The following is a 19,385-nucleotide window of genomic DNA, read 5'->3' as shown; positions in this document are numbered from 1 at the left end:
CTGTCTCGAAAAACCAAAAAAAAAAAAAAAAAAAAAGAAAAAGAAAAAAAGAAAAAAAGAGTGGGTTGGCAGTTTAGGGTTTACGTGGTCTCGGATAAACCCTAAGGGGTTTTGAGGCTGTGGAGAGGGGCAGAAGACGCCCCAGGAAAGGAGGCCCCCAGCCTGGGCTGGAAGGATGGGCTGAGCCCACAAGCAATGCCAGGGGCCTTACTCCCGCTGCTTGCTCTAGATTGCCTGGGCTTGTGATTCTGCCTCTCTGCTTCAGTTTTCTCTTCTGTGGGTGTGAGTGCAGCAGCCCCTGAGGGCCACAGTGTGAACTGAAGGGCTCTGGAATATGGGTTCCGAGAGAGAGCCCTTCTCTGAGCCTGCCTTCCGTCCCTTCCGTCTCTTCCCGCATCACAGGTGACCCGCCTTCACTTCAGTCTCACCCCTGATAGGGGTTTGACCTATTGACCCCTGGTGGGCATTAGCTGCTCAATGAACAGCAGCTAGGGACCATTGTTTAAATACCAGAGAAGCCCTAGGACACAGGAGGTTGCTGATGTCCCTGGGTCCGCTGGGGGACACTGTGCAGGTCTGTTCCTTTTAACTTTTTAAACAGTTTTGAAAGCTGTCAGGTGGAACAAACTGCCTCAAAGGACAACCAGCTAGCCCTGCCCCTGCTACCCAGGGACCAGGGGCAAAGGCCCTGGGCTTGGGGCCAGGGACATCTGGGACATAGCTGGTTCTGCCCCTCTTCAGTTCAGGGACCTAGAGCATGTCACTTGACTCATGTCACTCCTGTGCCTCTGACTTCTTCTCTGAGATGGATGTCTTACAGTTCTGTACTGGTGACTTCCAGGGACTGACTAACCACTAGGCTGAAGGGCCCAGTGGGCAGACAGGACATTTTCAGGCACTGGGCCTGTTAATACTAATGTTAACCGGAGCCCATACCAACCCGTGGGGAGGTGTGTGTCTCTATTCTGGGCAAACCTACCCAGGAATTCAGGAATTTCCTCTAATTCTTTTCCCCTCCACCCACCTCCTTGACTGCCTGCTTTCTTCCTTCTATCCATATGTCCTTTCTTCTTCCCTTCCATCCATCTATCTTTCCTTTCTTTTCTGACATGGTCTTATTATATAGTCCTGGCTGGCCTGGAACTTGCTTTGTAGCCCATGCTAGCCTTGAACTTGAGCAATCCTCCTGCCTCTGCTTCCAGAGAACCTGGGATCACAAACAGGCACCGCCATGCACAGCCACGGATTCCACACGTGTGTCTTCGCCCACCTTTGACTAGTTGTCCCGTTTATTCCCTTTGGCGGAAACAACCGTCTGAACATGACCGACCCGGTGCGATTGTTTACAGTGCGAGGAGCTGAGGGAAACCCTCTGGACTGGAGTTCTGAGTGCAGAGTCTAGGCTCCAAGCAACAGAAAAACCAAAGCAAACAATAGGAGAATGTACTGGCTCCCACTCAGAGGTGAGCTTCAGGCGCGCCTGTGGCCAGGATCTGGATCCAGCGTCCAACTCACGGGTTTTTTTGTAGGTTTCTAGCCCATCACCCAGGCCAGGTTCCCCTCTGGGGCTTCCTCACTTCACACCCACAGTGCCCTGACATCCACATGGAAACCGTCCCAGCCTTTGCCAGTCACCTGACCTGCAGCTGCCGAAAGGAGGAGGGCTTCCCCTGTTGGGAAGGGGAATGGATGACAGCAGGTGTCACCATGTCACCGTGGTGGCAACAGAGAACACTAAAGAGGTCCTGTTTCAGAAGCTGATGTTGGAAGCTTTGTGGAGTGTTCATCCCTGTCCAAGGGATGGGGAGGGCAGCCTGGGGCAGCCTCCGTGGCTCCCTCTCTCTACAGAATGGTAATCACAGAGGAGCAGACCAGGGTGGGAGGGACGTTTGGGAGTGCTACCAGACTCTTAGATGGGATAGTGCACACACACACACACACACACACACACACACACACACACACCGCCCCCCAGAACACAGGTCACATGCAAGGCAGGAGGAGCTGGAGGAGAGCCTGCGTGGTCTGAGATGCGCTTTCTGCCAGACCCCCAGTCCAGGCTGAACCAGGGAACTCAGTGGTCATGGGGACCCCATGTCACAGCCCCAGTCCATGTGGAGGCAGTCCTGTTAGAGGCTAGGGTGGCAAAGGCATCTCATGAGGAGTCCACCAGGCCTGGGTGGCTCCTGGCTCTCCTACACTTTGCAGTATGAGCCATGAGCTCCTGTGCTCTTGGTCCTGAGGGTTCTGCCCACATTGGATCCTTAGGAGATGGCACAGAAAGCTTCTAGCACATAGTAGGTTCCCTGTGCTTCTAGCACGTAATAGGTGCCCTGGAGAGACATCCTCCTCATCCTATTAGTTGCTGTGTGACCTTGCCCTGTGCCCTGGGAGCAAAGAGAGCATCCACCAATCAGAACTCCGCTGGCTGACTTCCTGCCTCTGCCACAAAGGGTGATGGTGGTTTCTCTCATCATCCCTTGTCCTGTTGAATTCCTATTCTGCAGCACAATGTCAAGAGCAGCCATTGTGACCATTGGCCTAGCACACCACCGTGGGTTTCAATTTTTGAGTCGGGAGCTCATGTAGTCCAGCTTGGCTTTGAACTGACAGGAGAGATAGCAAGCCCTAGGGCCGACAGACCTAAGACACCACGCCCATCTTGATTAGCTCATCACCAGCCTATGTTCCTGCCTTTCTCACCCCCACTACTAAGAGCCTCACACACCCCAGCTGCTGAGAGCCCGACAGCTGGTCACAAGCTCGATCGGAATGTGGGAAGGATGCTTCGGACCCGCTGCCAGCTACCAGCATCTGTGTGCTCCCTGCGTGTGCCAGCTGGGACTCTGCTTGTGTCGGGCCCACCCAGCGCGTTACAAGTTCAAGGCCAGTTTCCACAGTCAGATCTGCCTCAGCCTCCTCCCCAGGGTTGTCTCAGGACTAACCAGGTCCTCCCAGGAGGAACACAGCCAGGACAGAGCTGGGGGGATAGGGAGGGTGTCTCAGAGTCCTCGGAGGATGGACAGAAGCTGGGGATTGTGGGAGAAATAGGGTGTATTTAGGGTCAATATTCTGCCCAAGTCCCACAGGGATTTCCACAGCCCAGCTGGCTAAAATAGGTGCTGGGTCAGTGACCTAGACCCAGCCTATCCAAGAAGTGACTCTACCCCTTTCCCAGAATGTGACCTTGGGCAGACCTCATTCATCTCTCTCTGGGGTAAGGGGAGCCCCTCCCCCAAGGAATCCAAGGGAAGCACTCCAAAACTGACATTTGGGAAGCGAGTGTCCTGAGTCATGGTGTCGTCCAGTCCCTATTGCGTATGTGATGTGCCAAACAGTTCCAGTCAGTCAGGGTGCTGCTGTAGGAGGTTATGCCTGGACCCTGAGAGGACTTCCAAAAGCAGAAAACACCCACGTGGAAGTCTGAATTCTGGCGTGGTGACTTGCTGTTTGACTCTGGGCAAGATACTTAACCTCTCTGTGCTCAGTTTTCCCATCTGTGGAATGGGAGAAGCTGGAGTGTTTATCCTACCGGGTATTGTAGGATTAAACCAGTTAATAAGGGTAAAAAGAAGCCCCTGGCTAGCCTGGAAGTCATTATGTAGACCAGGATAGCTTTGAAATCAGAGAGATCGACCTGCCTCTGCCTCCCAGTTCTGGGATAAAAGACACGCACCACACACCGTCACGCTCTGCCTGCAAAGCTCTCTCTGGGCTAGCTAGGGCTTCCCAAGCCAGACCCTGTAAGTTCGAGGCAGGGTGAGAAAGGAATGTCCTCTAATGCTACGGTTGACATGTTCTCCTCAGTTAATGCACAGCTTCTAAACACCAGCATCGCTGCCCAGCCTTGCAGACCACCTTAGGCCTCTAACCATCGCCTCCCATGGGAAGAAGATGCATCAGGGTGCTGTGTGACTCTGGAACGTCATGCACCCTCTCTGTGCCTTTCAGTTTTTGATGTTAGGATGGGACTGCCATGTTTCCTGGTGGGGGATGGGGAAGCGAGGGAGTGGGACCGAGACTGGGTACAGCACAGGAAGGAGCAGGGGACTGAAACACCCCTCAGTGATGCATGGCCCCTTTCAACCTCTCCCATGCTCAGCCTCCAGCCCGTAGGCAGGATTTGGCCTCTCCATGGGTGGAAGGAAGCCTGTGTACCTATAAAGTGGTGCCCTGGGCCTTCCACCTCCCTCCTGGCCCCGTCTCTCCTCCCATCACCGCCCTAGGCTTAGGCTCCAGCCCATGAGGCTGTCTGGTGTCCCGGTGAGCGAGCCTCCGATAGCCCCAGACCTCATGCCCAGCGTCTTCTGATTTCCAGCTCTGGCAGCCACACCCTGACTGGTGACAAGGGTGAGTGAAGGCACAAGCCAGCTCTTGCTTTGGCTCCTTTGGGCTGCTCCAGGCTGCTCTGTCGTCAGACAACTGCTGTCTGCTTGGCCACTGCCCCTGACTGAAATTCCTCACATCCTGCCTCTCGGCTTCCCATCATCCTGGCTGCTCCTCTAGCCCAGCTACACTGCCAGGCTCCCCGGTGACCTTTTAGATTACCCTAGTCTGTTCTCTAAAACAGGCAAGAGCCTCACACTGCCTGGGGCTTGTGAGAAGAACCCAGTGAGAATGAGATGGGATAGGGGACGTAGGGGACAGGGACCTATGACCTGCCTCGATCCAGATGCTGAACTTTGAGCATTATAGAGCAGGAAAGACCATTTCAGCCTCAGGTGAGCAGGTATGTGGGCAATCTGTGTGTGTGTGTGTGTGTGTGTGTGTGTGTGTGTGTCTCGCGCGCGCGCGCACGCATACTCTGCTGTGTGTCTACCCAGCTCTCCTCTGTCTCCCTCATTCTCCCTCTCACTTCCCTACATTCCTGCCCTATAGCCCCTCACACCTGCCTGCCCCACGTTCAGGTTGAACCTTTGCTACAGATAAAATGGCCGGAATCTTTACGGTAACCCCGAGTCTCTCTCTCAGACTCTCAACTCTCCACAAGGGAGTGGCCCAGTACAGAAGGGGTAAGATTTCTGTACTGAGGGGTTATCTAGCTTGAGGGGCAGAGACAAGGTTCACTCCTGCAGCCCGGCCCGGTGTTGCCCTCGGGCTGCCAGGCCGCGTCTTCCAACACCCACTGTTGGCCTGGCAGACCTTTCCTGGCTGCTGCCCCGGCCTCTTCAGCCACAGACTGCCCAAGGGCAGAGACATTCATGCCATGTTAGGAGGTGATGCCTGGCTGCGCCTGGCGTGAGGAAAGCTGGTGGGCCGAGCTGAGGGGAAAGTGCAGAGGGAACAAGAAGAGTCCTTGGGTGGACTTCAGAGAACTTTCCAGAACAGGGAGGGCAGTCTACAGCTGTGCCGAGCCTGAGGGTGTTCCCAGGTGGCTGGTGCTCTCTCCGAGGCCTCAATGCCCTCTCTCTGCCTTGTGCTCCTATGTCCGGTTCCTACCAAGAAGGGATGTCAGCTGCCGGAGACCTGAAGCACGTTCTGTCCCTCCAGCGTCTGCCTTAACCTTCATCCACAGAAGTTCCTTTTGGATCTGACCACAGTCCACGTCCTTTCCCCGAGCCCTTCACAGCGGCCCTAAATAACTTCCGCCAGTGACTGAATAATGCCCTGGCCAGAAATGACTACCAAGGACACTTGGCTTGGTTGAGAGACAGGTCCAGATGCCCTCCTAGGCACTGCAGCTAAGGGAAGGCCGTCCTTCCTCAGAGCCGCTTGGCACAGTGGCTGTAAGCTACTGTCTCTGCTAGACTTTCTCCAGCCATAGCCTCAGAGAGATCTCCGAGCCAGCTGACAAGGGAGCTGTCTCTAGTAGCACTTCTGTTCTCCCTGGGGGTCTGAAAGGTGGTTAGAGTCACTAACTTCCCGAATGCTGGGACAATAGGTGTGTGTCACTGTATCTGTCCCCATCTTTTTCAACTTGAGGTCAGCCATCCCTCCAGTAAACCCATCTTCCCCAGTGTCCCTTTAGTCCTGTCCACTAAGTGCTCATAATGTTATGCTGTATGACGTGGTATATTGCAGCAGGAGGGGGAGGGACCACCTCAGTAGGCCCTGCCAAGATGTCCCCATCCCCGCCCTGCCCCCCCCCCCCCCCCGAGGAATCACACCCGCTGAGAAGCCTAGAATAAAGACATACTGCAGGAGAAGGAAAGGGGAGGGGATCTGGAAAAGAGGAGGACGGAGAAGTATAAAAACAAAGATGGCAAGAGGGGGGGAGCTGAGCAATCCCTCTCATATGTCGGGTTGGCTCGCACCTGGCAGCAGGTGATGATGTAAGCTGTTGCTAGGTTCCTGGGAAGAATCTAGTGGAATTATCTGGAAGCCAATACACAGCCCCAACAGTAAGAGGAGGCAGATGCAGGGCAAGGGCCTCTCTGACTCTTTTAACTGTTCATTACATTTTTTATTTATGTATTTTTTTTGTGTGTGTATATGCGTGCAAGCGCGCGCTTGTAACCCATGCAACACGTGCATGTGGGGACTGAGAGACTCGGAGCCTCCATTTTTCAGTCTGTGAGATGGGACCATTTTCACTTTGCTGACAGTACAAGATACCAAGAGGCTAGAAATGAGACATTAGTCCCTCAGATACTCAGATAGACATTAGTCCCTGCCTCCAGCCTGAGGGGATTCCCAGGTGACTGCCAGCTTTGAGCCTGACTGGCCTGGTGCAATTCTGGCTCCTAGGCTGAAAGTTCATCCCCACCGTTGTACCTGTTTCCTTGTCTGCCAATGGAGATGCTAATACTTGGTTCACATGGAGTTGGACACACAGTAGGTACTTTGTCCTAGACGTCTCCTTGGCTTGTGGATGGGGTAAAGGTGGCAACAGCTGCTGTTAGGCCTCATCCGAGCTTCCTTCCTTTCTGAACTTTATTGATTATTAATTTTCTAACTTGGGGGTTTCTGAGACAGGGTCTCACGTAGTCCAGGCTGCATTGCTGTCTTAGCTTCCTTTGCTGTTGCTGTGATAAAATACCCCGACGAAAGCAACTCAAGAAAGGAAGTGTTGAGCCGGGCGGTGGTGGCACACGCAGTTGATCCCAGCACTCTGGAGGCAGAGGCAGGCGAATCTCTGAGTTCAAGGCCAGCCTGGTCTACAGAGTTCCAGGACGGCCAGGGCTACACAGAGAAACCCTGTCTCAGAATGCAAACAAAGGGTTCATTTTGGCTCACAGTTCCAGGCATAGAGCTTTGAGGTGGGAAAGTGAAGACAGCAGGGAGCTGGAAGCAGTCAATTACATTGGGGAACCCCCCCCCCCCCCCCCCCCNCCCCGGCAAGAAGTTCTTTCTCCTTCTTACAAGGACTCTGGCCTGGGAATGCTGTCACCAGATCTCCGAAATTGAGTTTAATCATGATAATCCCCCATGGGCACACTAAAAGGCTAGTCTCCTGGGTGATTCTGGAGTGTGTTGACAACACAGTAGCTGAGGATGACCTTGAACTCCTGGACCCTTCTGCTTCCAGCTCTCAAGTACTGGAATGACAGGCAAATGGCATCACGCCTGACTTATGCTGTGATGTTGATGGAGCCCAGGGCTTTCTTCATTCTAGGCATGTGAGCCCTACCTCTGGCCCTTTTAGCTTTTACCTCACCAAGTGCCTGGCACATGGTAGGTGCTTTGTCTACACTGGCTGGTCAGTCATCTCTCTAGAACCTAGAACAACGGAGTTGGGTATTCAGCAGGTGCTCAGCAAATGTTCTGGAGGGAGGAGTGAATGGACAAAGTTGAATGAACAGCGTCGGGCAGCGCCCCCTCCCCTAAGCCCTACCTTCCCTGCCCCACCCACCCCCCAACCTCTCCCGGGACTGGAGTGGGGGAGGGGAACTCATCCTTCCTGCCTAATCCCAGGAGATTAACTCAGCAGTAAGGCCAGGTCACAGCCACTGACCCCAGGCTGCAGAGCTAGCAGGTTTGTGTGACAATCACATCAGAAGGCTCTCTTCACTCCAAGATGGCCCTCCTGTCGCCCACTCTGGACGTGGTGGTCACAGCGGTTGGTAGCTTCCTTCTGTTCGTGCTGGCCCTGGGCCTGCTCTGTTTCTTCACCTGTCGCCTGGCCAGGCCACTCAGGTAGGATACCCTAACCTCTGCCCCTTCCAAGAGCCCTGCCCCAAATGACTGTTCATGTAGGACAGAAAGAAGATGGACACTAGTCTCTCTCTTGTCTCTGGTGGGGAAACTGAGGCCAGAAGAGAGCCATCCCCTCCCTGGAGAAGCAGGCAGAGCCAGTCTGGGTATGTAAGTGCTGGTCAGCTAGCTGGACCCCAGCTCAGTTCTCTCTGAACTGCCTTGTGAGGTCAGAACCTGTGACGGGGGGGGGGGGGGGGCAGGGGGGCGTGTGGGTTCCCAGGTGGACATGACATAGTGCCCGGTCATGGGCATCTTCGGTCCTGTCTTTTAGATTGTCCTGGCTCTATTGACGCCAGCCAGAGACTGGCGTTCTTCCAAACTCTGGAGCCACTGCCTCAGTGCCATTGTCAAGGCCCAGGCCCAGCCTCGAAGCCTCTCTTCTGGCCTGCCAAGTAGCTGCTCCCTCACCCAAAGCCACAGCGCAGCTGGAACCATTGCGTTCTTGTCGTCCTAAATAATCAGATCACGTAGCTGGGAGCCTGGTAGAGAGGCCAGGCTAGGCAGTGGGAGGGGACTGGGAGCCAGCATCCACTCCAACAATGGGTGGTGGGAAGCCAGGACTCCCCCCAGACTGGGCCCACTAGAGCCTCTCGTCCTGAAACCTCTGGGGTCGGGGGGGGGGTGGGGAAGGGAGGCATCTGAGCAGAGGCAGGAGGCTGAAGGATTTTCCCAGTGCCACAGATTTATCTCCCAGTAAGGTGGTCTCAGTGCAGGGCCCTGAGGGCAGAGCTCAGCATCCCAGCCTGAGCATCTATTGTAGGCTCTAGGCTCAGGGTGCAAAGATTTTCACGGTCTGGGTCTGCAGTTTCCAGAGACCCGGGACCCTCAGACAAACCATGCAGGCTGCGGAGCCCTCTTAGTAGGCCCCCTCATTCCTTTTTTGGGTGCTGGGTGCAGAGAGAGTGGACTGAACACCGTTTCTCACGCCACAGGTGCCACACCTCAGTTTCCACCCCTTGCCTTTCCCCGTCCCTGTCCCCTGTTATCACCCCCCAGTGTTTGATCCTTTGTGGTCCTTCCTCAAGCTCTGTCCACACTGCATGTTTGACAGCTACTTTAGCTAGGACTGATACATCACACCCGTAGACTGGACGTCATGTTACTGGCATGTTCCTTATTTTGGACAAGAGCTTGCTGGGTAGTGAACCAAGTCTTACAGAGAATTTGCGAGTTTATCCATAGTGGTTTCTGTAAGGTTGTTTTTTTTTTTTTTTTTTTTTTAAAGATTGTTTGTTTATTTAGTGTTTATGGGTGCTCAGTTTTCCTGCACATCAGAAGAGTGAATCAGATCCCATCCCAGATGGTTGTGAGCCACCGTGTGGTTGCTGGGAATTGAACTCAGGACCTCTGGAAGAGCAGCCAGTGCTCTTTACCGCTGAACCATCTCTCTAGGCTTTCTGTAACATTTTGGCACAAGGCTTTCGCCATTCTGTCAACATAAAAACATTCTTTTGGGGGCCAGAGTAGTTGCCTAGCCTATGTGAGGCCTCGGGTTCTTTCTAGAAGCAAGAAAGAAGGTGAGAGATGAGGGAAGAGGAAAAACAGAAAGAAAACCCCTAAGGTCTTTTCAGCCTGGCTTTCTGAATGCTGTCACCATGTCTCCTATGCCTGTCCCCTCTCAGGTGATCTTGTCCAGTCTCATCGAGGTTGTAACAGCCACCAGATACCCTTGATCCCAAATTTTCTACCTCTAGCCAAGACCTGCCAGTCTCAACTCCAGCTGTCTGTCCTTCCCAATGACACCTCAAACCTGCTGCATCAAATCAAAGTCCCTGAGTGGCCCCCACAAAACCAACCTCAGTGCCGAAACCCCACAAAACCAACCTCAGTGCCGAAAGACGAACTCTTCACCCTACAATTGGAAACAAGGAAGAGATGTTTATTCTGACCTTTCTGTCCCTCCTCACACTAGAAGTACCAGTGGAGCAGAGCAAGGTGGGGGAGGGGCGGGGGGGAACAGTGGAAAAAGTCACTGGGCTGGAAAGGAGAAAGTAAGCTTAAAAAGTCAGTATATTTTATTTACTTGGTGTTCTGTGTGCACGTGTGTGTGTGTGTGTGTGTGTGTGTGTGTGTGTGTGTGTGCGCGCGCGTATCTGCGCATGTACGCGTGCTCGTGCAGAGGTCAGAGGAACCTTTCGGGTATCAGTTTTCTTCTTCCATTCTGTGGCTCCCTGGGAGCGAACTCAGGCTGTCAGGCCTTGGGGGCAAGCGCCTTAACCCACAGAACTGTCTTGCTGCTCCTTAAACTCTTGGTAAACTACCTGCTTGTCTACATAGAAAATGCCAAGGAATCCCCATATGTACACATAACATTTAGAGTTGTCGTGAGCTAAGCGTATAGGGTCAAAGCGTAAAAAAAACAAACAAACAGTATTTCTTTACCGTAGCATTAAAGAAACCAAGGCATGTATGGCAACCCCCCCCCACATGAGAGGAAAGCATACGCATAAATGTCACAAAACCTCTTAAGTCTGTCTGCTGATCAGTCAAAGGACCAGGAGAACAGAAAGAGGTACTGAGCTCACGATGGGGAGTCAGCACCATACAGACGGACAGACGGCGACTCTTCCTATAATCCACGGCTCTCTTTATGGGGGTTGGTTTTCCTGAGACAGAGCCTTGGGACTCACTCTGTAGACCAGGCTGGCCTCAAACTAGGAGATCCACCTGTCTCTGCCTCCCAATTGCTTAAACGTGTGCACTACCCCACCCCAGCCCGCTAACTTTATTATTTTATGTGTATGAGTGCTTTGTCTGCATGTATTTCTGTGCACCACATGTTCGTTTGATGCCCTTAGAGTTGCAGATGGTTATGAACTGCCATGGGTGCTGGGACTCGAACTCAGGTCCTTTGGAAGTGCTCTTAACCACTGAGCCATCTCTCCAGCCCCTCTATTCATTTAAACTTCCTTATATTGATTTTGTATGTGAGACAGCGTGGGTGCACACATGTCACAGTACATGGGTGAGATCAGGGGACAACTTGCTGGTGGGTTCTAGGTATTGAACTCAGGTCATCTGGCTTAGTGGCAAGTACCTTTATCTGCTGAGCTCTCACTAGCTGAATGGAAAGTGCTGGTCACATGATGATAGAGGACCAATCAGGGAAGCTGGGTTTAGCAGTGGGGACTGCTTGATTACAAGGAGACCATACAGGCTTGGGTGGCAAGGCGGGTCTCCCCTAATCATGGTAGCGCTGGAGGACTCTATTCTTGTGTCAGACTTCAAAGCCTTGCTTTACCCTTGAGGAAATGGAGGGGTTGGGGTTACCATAGTAATCTTGCCGTTATTTCTGGAATCAAAAGCCCTGTGGTCAAGATTTGCTTTGCCGCCTGCTTGTTCTTCACAAGCACAGGCTAATTATGTCTCCTCTCTACACCGTGGTCTTCTCATCTGTTGTGGGAGACAGTTTTTTTTTCCTCTTTCCTTGCTGCAGAAGTTATTAGCAAGAACCCCAATGGAAATCCCATACCAGACAGTCTCGCGTTGACTGTGTTCCCAAACGGCAACTCCCGACCTTAGAGACAGTAACCCACGTGCAGAGAAGTCCCCATGCCTTAAAGCAAGAGAGCAACTGTTCCATTTTCAAACTAAGCCCCCTGGCAAAGCTAACACCTCAACAGTAAGCAGGCAGCTCCCGCACCTCAGAGGTCCCGTTGACACCCAAGGGGTGCGGCAGCCTGCGTGGCTGTGCCATTGGCTTCCCTGTGTGCCCATGGGTCTGGCTTTCCTGGCTCCGCCACACATGGAGTGGCACGCAAGGCACCGTCAGCCATGAGCTCTCCACTGTGTGTGTCAGGTTGGAGACAGGAAACAAGGGCTGGCTGGAGTAAAAGGGGTCTCACGGCAGCCGGATGGTGCTCAGCTGTGGTGGGTGATGCCAGGTGCCCAAAGTTGTATCCGGGGACACGCTTGCTTCTGATAGTGAACGAGCACTCCAGCCCCCTGTAGGAGCACAGATAAGAGAGGGGAGACCTTAGGCCATCTGTTCTCAGCCTATGGGTGTTGGCCCCCTTTGGGGATCATGTATCAGAGGTTTATATTACATTCATAACAGTAGATATTTACAGTTTTGAAGTAGCAGCAGAAATAATTTTATGGTTGGGGGTGTACCACAACACAAGAAACTGTATTAAGGGTGTATTAAACTGCATTAGGGAGGCTTAGCCGCTCATCTGGAGGTTGCTAGTGTAGTGGCTGGACTGGGCCAGGAAAGAGTTATTTTGAAAACAGGGAAGTGCGTGCCAATCACTGAGGCAACGTGAAGTTGGCGGAACGTGTTATACTTCATCTGAAAAAGGTGATTTTATATTTATTGTGAATAATATTGTGAATGATAATATTATTTATTGTGAATAATATGCAGTCATAGCTTATGTCAGCTTCATGACTTTATGATCTTATGATTTGCTATAAAACTATCTGGCGTCCAAAGTAGAATTAAAAAAAAAAAATGTAGACACTGGGTGGTGGTGGTCACACCTTTGATCCCAGTACTTGGGAGGCAGAGGCAGGTGGATCTCTCTGAGTTCCAGGCCAGCCTGGTCTACAGAGCAAGTTCCAGGACAGCTAGGGCTACACAGAGAAACTGTCTCAAAAAAACAAACAACAACAACAAAAAAAAAACAGATTTTTTTTTTTTCTCAGTGGGAAAAGCTCATACTGTGTAATGGGTGAGCATGGATACCCAGCATCCAATGGGAAAATGTGCCAAGCCAGGCATGGCAGTGCATGTCTACAGCCCTGACACTGGTGGGATGCGTGGATGGAGACAGGAGGATCCCTGGGGCTTGGCACCCAGACAGTCTAATCAACAAGTGAATACCACTATCAGTTGAGAGTCCCTTCCAGAAACCATTATGGAGAGCCATGGAGGTGCCCACTCTGTGTCAACCTCTGGCCCCTATAGATACGCGCCATCCATATACGTGTGTATACAAATATGCACACAGTGTTTTGTTGTTGTTGTTGTTTTATTTTTATTTATTATTATTATTTATTTATTTTTGGTTTTTCAAGACAGGGTTTCTCTGTGTAGACCTGGCTGTCCTGGAACTCACTTTGTAGACCAGGCTGACCTCGAACTCAGAAATCTGCTTGCCTCTGCCTCCCGAGTACTGAGACTAAAGGTGTGGGCCACCACGCCCAGCCCGTGTTTTTACTGTGTGTGCTTGTGTGTGTGTGTCTGTGTGTGTGTGTGTGTGTGTGTTCTGTGTGTGCTTGTGTATGTGTGTGTCTGTGTCTATGTGTGCTTGTGTGTCTGTGTCTATGTGTGCTTGTGTGTGTGTGTGTGTGTGTGTGTGTGTGTGTGTGTGTGTGTGTGGTGGGGGTAAGAGGACCATGGATGGTCTGCCGCTTCACCTGTCTGGAGGTCAAAAAACAGTTTTCAAGAGTCGGGTTCTCTCCTTTCACTGTGTGGGTCCCAGGGATCAAACTGGGGTCTTCATCAATCTTGGCAGCAAGAGCCTTTACCTGCTGAGCTACCTCCCTGGCCAGGAAAAAGAAAAATGTTTTTTAAGTTTAGCAATCACCTGAAACAGACCTCAGCGTCAAGTTCAGTTAGACACTAGATAGAGGGCATTGCCTCCCAATCCCTACCCACCCTTCCTTCAACAGAGCCTTTAAAACTTCCTTTTAATGTCCCTTATGCTGGTGGTAGATGGGTGGCTCATCTGTTCTTCCTCACATGGAACTTCTGTTTCCCATAACAAATGGGCTGATCACATCCTGGCTTGTACTGACAGGGTAACATTATTTCTAACAAAGCTCTCCATATTGAAAATCGCATCTCCTTCCTTAACATCCCTACCCTGACGTTTGGACATCATGTAGCTAGCTAGCCGCCTGGGGGGCTGTCCCATGTGCTTGGCCAGTTAAAAACAGGCTTAAGCTATTCATACACTGATTTTAGGCAACTTGGAAACAAATTTATAAGAGGAAATAATTATTCCTGGTCTTGCCACCCAGAGCAAACCACCGATTAATGTTTGCCGTGTTTCCTTCAGTCCTTTAAAAAAAAAAAAAAAAAGATTCCTTCTTTTAAAAAATATTTTTAAAGTAGGCTGAGGGTATGTAGCTCAGATGTAGGAAGCGCCCCTGTCACCCCCAGCATGGGGGGAGGGGGAGCAGCATCCTTCAAATGTATTGCTGTTGTTGTTATTGTTGTTATTGTTGCTGTGTGTATAAGTTCAAAAGTGCCATGGTGCATGTGGGGAGGTCGGGGACAATGTGAGAATTATATTCCCTCCTTCTACCGTGTGGGTTCTGTTCAGGGATTGAACCACGTCACCAGACTTGAGCCAAGTGCCTTTACCCTACGGGTCACCTCCACAGCCCCAGAGGACAACTTTCAAAGTCAGTTCCAGGCATCAAACTCAGGTCCCCAGGCTTGTTTGACAAATGTTTTTAATTGCTAAGCTACCTCCCAGCTCCAAGGTAGACTATCTCAACAGATACAGAGCCGGAAGACACACATGGCCAAGGGGCCCTTGGGAAGATGCTTAGCGTGTTAGTCATGCAAGCTCAGATGAAGAATCTGAGCCAAAGTTGTCCAGCTTGTGTGAAGCCCTGGGCTTGATTCCAGCACTGACCAAAACAAAAAAACAAACAGAACCAAAACAAACAAACAAAAATGGAAATAATTTTGGGAAAAATGAAGTGAAGATCACTAAAAAAAAAAAAAAAAATCAAAGGACGTCAGCTGCCAAGGCATTGCCCTGTGATCCCAGGATGTGAAGGACATAGACAGGAGGATCGGGTTCAAGGTTATCCTCAGCCAGCCTGGGCTACATAGATACTTTTGATTATAAAGATTTATTTATTTATTATATGTAAGTACACTGTAGCTGTCTTCAGACTCTCCAGATGAGGGCATCAGGTCCCATTACAGATGGTTATGAGCCACCATGTGGTTGCTGGGATTTGAACTCTGCACCTTTGGAAGAGCAGACGGGAGCTCTTACCTGCAGAGCCATCTCACCAGCCCGATACTTTTGATTATAATTGCTTACCAAAAACTGGTAAGGCGTTGGAAAGAGTGGGGCAAATATTGGTGTCCTGGGTACAAGAATTCTTGTGAAGAAACTCTGGCTCTTTTATTCCTGGCCTGTGAGGCACAGGGGTGAGTGAGAAGACTGTGGACTCAGTTGTAGACTTTACTTCTTGATGTGTTGTCTAGGAGCGAGTCACACCTGAGAGCTTTTAGAATTCCAAGAGACTCTGGGCTGAGCCTAGGGCTGGCTGGAGCACAGCCCTCCAAGAGATGCCGACTCTGTCCTCTGTCAAAAGTTAAGCCTGAGAAGCCTGCCTCAGGGCAGGTCAGGCACCCAGCAAGTGGGGTGGTATCTGTTTGCAGTACAGACGCATTTATGCTTACACAACTGTTTGTGGGTTTTCCTTCCCAGGGTGGTGGCCCAACAATGGCTTTTTGGTATTCAGCAAGTTCTTGCTCAAAGAATCAAGGAACAAAGGCAGGAAGGGACAAGCTGCCCCAGGTATGCTCACAGACCTTTTTTCCTTCTTTTCTAACTTCTAGGATCGGAACATCAATTAACGTCAACTAACAGCGGACACTGTCCCCACACCTCTTCCCACCATCCGGGCTCCAGTGAGGGACGGATCTCAGGGTACACCATGATCTCACCATTTTTAGTACTGGCCATCGGCACCTGCCTTACCAACTCTTTTGTGCCAGGTAGGACTTTGAGTCTCAGGTGGAAGGAGAGGGTGGGCAAGGTCAGATGAGAGTGTGGTCTGGGTTCGAGGTCATGGACCCATCTGAAGTAGTTGAGAGCTAGAAGCGCCAGGTGCTCGAAGCAAGAGCCCTTAGCTTGCTTTCAAACTGGTCTTCAGTGGGAAGAGTTGGATGCAGGAGTGTGTGTGTGTGTGTGTGTGTGTGTGTGTGTGTGTGCACATGCTCACATCTGCGCATGCGTGTCCCCTGGATCTGGGAGTTAAAGGCTGTTGTAAGCCACCCCATGAGTGTGCTGGGAACCTCGCTCTGGTCCTCCGTGAGAGCAGTGCACGTTCTTAACTGCTGGTCCATGTTCCTATGGGGAAGCATTTCTACAATGTTTTACTGTGTTTAACCCTTTCCATGCTGCCTCAGGTCATCCACTAATTCTAGGTGAGATGTCCAAAATACACAAACACACACACACACACACAGAGACACACACACACACACACACACACTTGTGTTTGTGAAGTCACCACTCAGATCAGAAGGACATTCCTAGACACAGGACAGGCCAGCTTCTCAGTGCCTTTCCCAACATCGCCATCCTGATGCCAGGTGTCATTCAGTATGTTTTGGAAGCCTGGGAGTGGATTCGTGCACTAAGTGCTAATCAGTACCTTAGGGCATGTCATATCCTGGGCATTGGTCCCTGCCGTTTCCCCCCTGAAATAATGGTCTCCTGGTATTTCATTGTCCAAACCATTATTGCTTAACACTGCCAGATAAGGAGGTTGGTCTGGTACTGACTCAGCCCCTCTTAGGAACAGACTCTGGATCTTCAGCGATTCTCTATCTAGCAGAGACCGGTTAGAATGGCGGCAGAGCCGGTATTGAGAAAGATCGTGGACATGGGGCAGACTGGCGTCAGTCAGGCCCCGTGTCTGCCTGACTGCTGGGGGTAATGGGCATGTGGTTAGGACGGGCTGAAGTTCTTCAACCCCCAGCTGGCACACAAGCAAATGCTTCGTGACCTGGGGCATTCTGGAGTATGCAAGGCAGAGGTTAGAACCAGCCAGGTTTACAGAACCAGTGATTTAAACCATCGACCCAGGGGCTGGGGAGATGAGGGCTCTGTTGGTAAGGATCTGGGTGTGTGAAAAAGCTCGTTGTAGGGGGATATTCTTGTAATCCCAGGCCTGTGGGACTGGGATTCCTGGGGCTGGCTGTTCAGCATAGCCAAGTCAGTGATCTCCAAGTCCAATGAGAGACCCGGTCTCAAAACCCAAGATAGACAGATTTGTCTATCTGTCAAAGCCTTATGACCTCCATCACCATCTCCCCCTTCTATTCACCTAGGCCAGAAATTAGAACAAAGCACTTGCCCAATGGACAGGGGTGGACAGCAAGGCCCAGGCCTCCAGCTTCCTCTGGGAGCGCAGGCTGTACTGTGAGGTCTGAAACTGGGGGTTCCAGAAAACACTCCTAAAAGAGGAGAGCCTGGATCTTAGGGGTGAAGACAGTAAGCAGGTGTTTGGGATGCAGGATGCATGAGAGGAGGGCTAGAGACCCCACAGACCCACGATTTGAGGTCTGTGTTGTTCCCCTGCCTAAGCTGTCTGTAATGGCCATTGCCTGGTTGTTTGGATGCCCTCGTCCTTCCTCGGCTGCTCAATTTTACTCTCTTCCCTTCCTGCTGGAAGGACGTGTGGCCCCTCGCACAAGCCGCGGAAGCTTCATGTGTTCAGAACTCTTGGCATGCAGGCTAGGGTCCATGCCCGGACAAAGTGGCTTCTCGGCACATTGTCCTGAGGAGCAAGAGTAGATCTGACCAGACTGGAGCCTGTGAGTGTATCTCTAGCCCACAGACGTACACTGACCTCACACTGGACCTCTGTCTCTACCTCACCCTGATCCAAGAGGAAGAGGTCCTTGAAGGAGCCATCCACAGGGAGCCCTCAGCTTCGGGCTTCCAGTTCTGTGGGCAGGTCTATTGTGGCCAGGGAGCCACGGAGAGGAGGCTTTGTAAAACAGTGGAGACCCATTGTCAGCTCCAGAGATGGAACCCTTAGCCATCTCCTTGGAGTACAGGGATGGAAAAAGGTGAAAGGGCATCTCTGGGCCCTCTCTGTGAATCCAGTCACTTCTGGAATTAGTGTCGTCTTTAAAAAGTCCCATTTGACAGGTGAGGAAACTGAGGCTTGGGGAAGTGGTTTGCTCAGGGTACCAAGGCTGTGGATTGACGATTGCGTAAGACAGAGACAGGGAGAGGGATGGAGGAAGAGGAGGGACTCCAGGTCTGATTTTACTCTAAGATGCTGGTCTGAGTGGGGGCAGTGAGTGTTAGAGAGAGAGGTGGTGATGGAGCCTCAGCCCTTGCCTTCCCCACTACCCCAACAAGGGCACCTTAGGTAATGTATGCCAGCCAAGGGCTAGGCTTGTCTTCTAGCTCCGCCCGCAGGGTTCTCACCAGGAAGCCCCTAGCCTGCTGAGCTGGCTGTGATGAACAAGCCAGGCGGAGTTTATCATGGATATAGCTGGATACCCCTAGGGATGCCTGTGACAAGGTTAACGATTTCCCTGCCGCCTGCTTGCTGGCAATGGCTGCTCACTGCTGGAGAAGGGCACGTGTGGGATTTCCAGGGAAATCCAACTCTGCCAGAGTCTTGAGTCTGTTCATGCTTTGTGTCTTGGGGAGAGTCACTTGGTGTCTCTGGACTTTGGTGTCCTCCTGTTGCGATGTGTGACGTTGCCAGTGTCCCCAGGCTGGCTCACAGGGTTTGCCTGGAACCTGTTCACAAACCTTCACTCCGTCCACGTTTAGATCATCTCAGCCCCCAGCAATGAGCTACTGGGGTGTCTGTAATTCTGGGGATGGGTAGCCCACTCCCCACTTGCCAAATAACCACCTGTCTCTGCAGAGAAAGAGAAAGACCCCAGTTACTGGCGACAGCAAGCCCAAGAGACCTTGAAAAATGCCCTGAAACTCCAAAAGCTCAACACCAATGTAGCCAAGAATGTCATCATGTTCCTGGGAGATGGTGAGGCTGGGGCGGTGAGGCCGGGAATGGGGTCTGGGGGTAGTGAGGCTGGGAATGGGGGAGCTGGGGTTAGGGGTGCTGGGAACAGTCAAACTGGGGGCCTTGCCACTGGGGGCTTTGGAGCCTGAGGCCATGGGGGACTGGAAAGTGTGATTCCTGATATCAGGTAAAAGGACCTTGTGGAAGAGGGCTCTGGGAAACAGATTAGGAGAAAGGGACCAACCTGTCGCCCTGAGAATAATATCAAAGGACAGAGTGACCATGCAGTGACATTTCATGTCCTTCTGTCTGCTACCCACTGTCCTTGCCTGTCTTAGCACTGTAGAGAGGGGCTCTGGGAGCCTGGGAAAGCTGATTGAAGGGTCTGAGAGCCTGAGTTCTCTGTCTCTCCCACCCCCCACAGGTATGGGCGTCTCCACAGTGACCGCTGCCCGAATCCTTAAGGGCCAGCTACACCACAACACGGGCGAGGAGACCCGGCTGGAGATGGACAAATTCCCCTTTGTGGCCCTCTCCAAGGTGAGCCCTGCCCC

At 51.8% G+C, this 19,385-nt stretch overlaps 1 protein-coding gene across 3 annotated transcripts in view; it reads left to right on the top strand.

The window, feature by feature from the left end:
• Alpl (alkaline phosphatase, biomineralization associated) overlaps positions 1 to 19,385 on the top strand; it is a 54,680-nt gene that overhangs the window by 21,789 nt on the left and 13,506 nt on the right. The window contains exons 1-4 of one of the 3 annotated variants that reach the window (XM_029539933.1): positions 4,497 to 4,721; positions 15,671 to 15,829; positions 18,733 to 18,852; positions 19,256 to 19,371. In XM_029539933.1, the coding sequence (XP_029395793.1) occupies positions 4,673 to 4,721; positions 15,671 to 15,829; positions 18,733 to 18,852; positions 19,256 to 19,371 (444 nt within the window). In that variant the 5' untranslated portion in view covers positions 4,497 to 4,672. Of the gene's footprint in view, positions 1 to 4,496; positions 4,730 to 15,670; positions 15,830 to 18,732; positions 18,853 to 19,255; positions 19,372 to 19,385 lie in introns of those variants that run through there. The other 2 variants (XM_029539934.1, XM_021199575.2) reach the window with 2 other exon arrangements.

The sequence above is a fragment of the Mus pahari genome, chromosome 6 (assembly GCF_900095145.1).
Source record: "Mus pahari chromosome 6, PAHARI_EIJ_v1.1, whole genome shotgun sequence".
Lineage (NCBI taxonomy): Eukaryota > Metazoa > Chordata > Mammalia > Rodentia > Muridae > Mus > Mus pahari.
The sequence above is the reverse complement of the archived record's forward strand: the minus strand, read 5'-3'. Positions and strand labels throughout refer to the sequence as shown.